Genomic DNA, 2,039 nt, shown 5'->3' on the forward strand with positions numbered 1-2,039 from the left:
CGGCGGCGGCGGCGGCGGCGGCGGCTGCAGAGGGGCCGGAGAGCGCGGCGGCGGGCGGCTCGGGGCGAGCGGCTCTGGCGCGCGTCAGCAGCGTCAAGCTCATCTCCAAGGCCAAGATCCGCACGGTTAAGATGACCTTCATTATCGTGCTGGCTTTCATCGTGTGCTGGACGCCATTCTTCTTCGTGCAGATGTGGAGCGTCTGGGACGCCAATGCGCCCAAGGAAGGTAGAGCTGGTGGGAAACCAGAGGAGAGAGCGCGGCAGGGCGGGGTCCTTGTCCTGCCTTCTCAGCACCTACAGGGTTCTGGGGATCTCGTGCGGGGGGCGTGGGGGAGAGTGGGTTTGGGAATCCTGCAGAGCTGGGTTTGAGTAATGGTTCCCTTATCCATTGGCCAAGGGATTTGGGGCTTGACTTCCTCTTCTGTAAAATGACCATAGTGATGAAAGTACCGGCTCTCATCAGGGGGATGAAATGAGAAAATGCATGCAAAGTCCTTATTAAGGATGGGAAACCCCAGGTTCAAATGACTTTCCTACCTAATTAGCAAGTGGTTGGAAATAACTTTTGAACCCGAGTCCAAGCTCAAGCTCTCACCACTTTGACTTTACTTTATGTTGAACCTCCCCTTTAAGTTCAAGTCATCCCGAACACCTGGGGCCTGGGGTCCGGTTTAGAAGAGGGCCGAGGGAGGTGGGCTATTTGATTTGTCCAGCTTGGAGCTGAGGACCCGAGTAGTACGGGGGCGGGGTGTTGTGGGGTTGTAAGATCCCTCAACCCCTCACCTGTTAGATTGGTGAGTCTGGAAAGGTAGAGAGGTGAGTGCTAAGGGGGTGGGCCAGGGGCTGGGGGTGCCCAGGGCCAGAGACGGTTGGGAAAAAGATGGGGGCCCCATGCAAACTTTCCTGTTTGACCTGGGAGGATGGGGGATTTCTGTAGGGAGGGAATGCGCTCTCCAGATTGGAAGACTGTGGAGGTCTGCAGTGAGGACTGTGCGAGGAAGATGGGGGGAGGAGAGGGTAGAATGGGGTGGTCTGTGGGGAGGGAGCTTGGGGGAGCAGAGAGCGCCTTGAGTCCTGGGGCTTGTGGCCAGCGCTGGGCTGCTGGGAGCTCCAGGCAGCTTCGCCTCCATCGCACACAATTTCAATAGCTCATATGCAAACAGCAGGAGTGATGATCAGTGATGGTGAATGACTTACACATTTTGTTTGAGGGTAAGCCCATAGCACTGCTCTGGGATTCAGGTGATTCTAATGCTTGTAAGGGTAGACCAAGGGGTTTGCTTTTACCCTTTTTGCAGAAATGTCCCCTTTCTAATATAATCACTGCTGCTCCCAGAAGTCTAAAATACAGCCATCCTGTGGAAGCTGAAATGTCCCTTCATTCAGCTGGATAACCTTGCTTTGCTCTCTTCCAGAAACCACAGACTCCTGGCTTTACCCAGCCCTGCCTGTTAACCTAGTGGCCAGGGCACTTGTTGAGCACTTCCGAGCACCTGTGGTACAGCAGGCTGGGGGGGTGTGGGGGGAGGATTGCTGTGCAGACTCGCCCCAGAGCCAGCCTGGCTCCATGGTGTAGCCCCTGCTCACACCTTGCAGAAAGGGTTCAGGGGTCCAGAGTGGGGAAGGGGCTTGCTCCAGGTCACAGAGCCAATCGGAGGCAGACTAGAGCTGGGGGTTCCTGCTCCCACCCCAGCCCTTTCCTGCTGTGCCAGGCTTCTGATGAAGGACATAGAACTAGGGAGATGGGTTGGGCAAAAGCCGGCAGTGGGTGTTTCCAATTAAGGCATCAGGCTACACCTATTTCCTGGGTGGGAGCTGAAAAGATACCAGACCCACATCTTGAGGAGCTCAAACACCAGTCCTTGAGGAAGTGAGACTGATACTGACCAGATACTGGAGAGACATATTGGGGAGCACTCCCTCCAGCCCTTACCAGTGTGGGACTTTGGGTGAGGGTCCCCTTCTCTCCCTTGACACTAATGAGTGTCTTGCTTTTAGAATGAGGACATCTCAGCATTGAGTTCGTTCATTCCTCTC

The 2,039-nt window shown here is 55.4% G+C and overlaps 1 protein-coding gene across 1 annotated transcript in view; it reads left to right on the forward strand.

Annotated features, from left to right (window-relative positions):
• OXTR (oxytocin receptor) overlaps nucleotides 1-2,039 on the forward strand; it is a 19,715-nt gene that overhangs the window by 865 nt on the left and 16,811 nt on the right. The window contains exon 2 of the mRNA XM_040628142.1: nucleotides 33-228. Coding sequence (XP_040484076.1) covers nucleotides 33-228 — 196 coding nt within the window. The remainder of the gene's footprint in view (nucleotides 1-32; nucleotides 229-2,039) is intronic.

The sequence above is a fragment of the Ursus maritimus genome, unplaced genomic scaffold (genome assembly GCF_017311325.1).
Source record: "Ursus maritimus isolate PB19 unplaced genomic scaffold, ASM1731132v1 scaffold_14, whole genome shotgun sequence".
Lineage (NCBI taxonomy): Eukaryota > Metazoa > Chordata > Mammalia > Carnivora > Ursidae > Ursus > Ursus maritimus.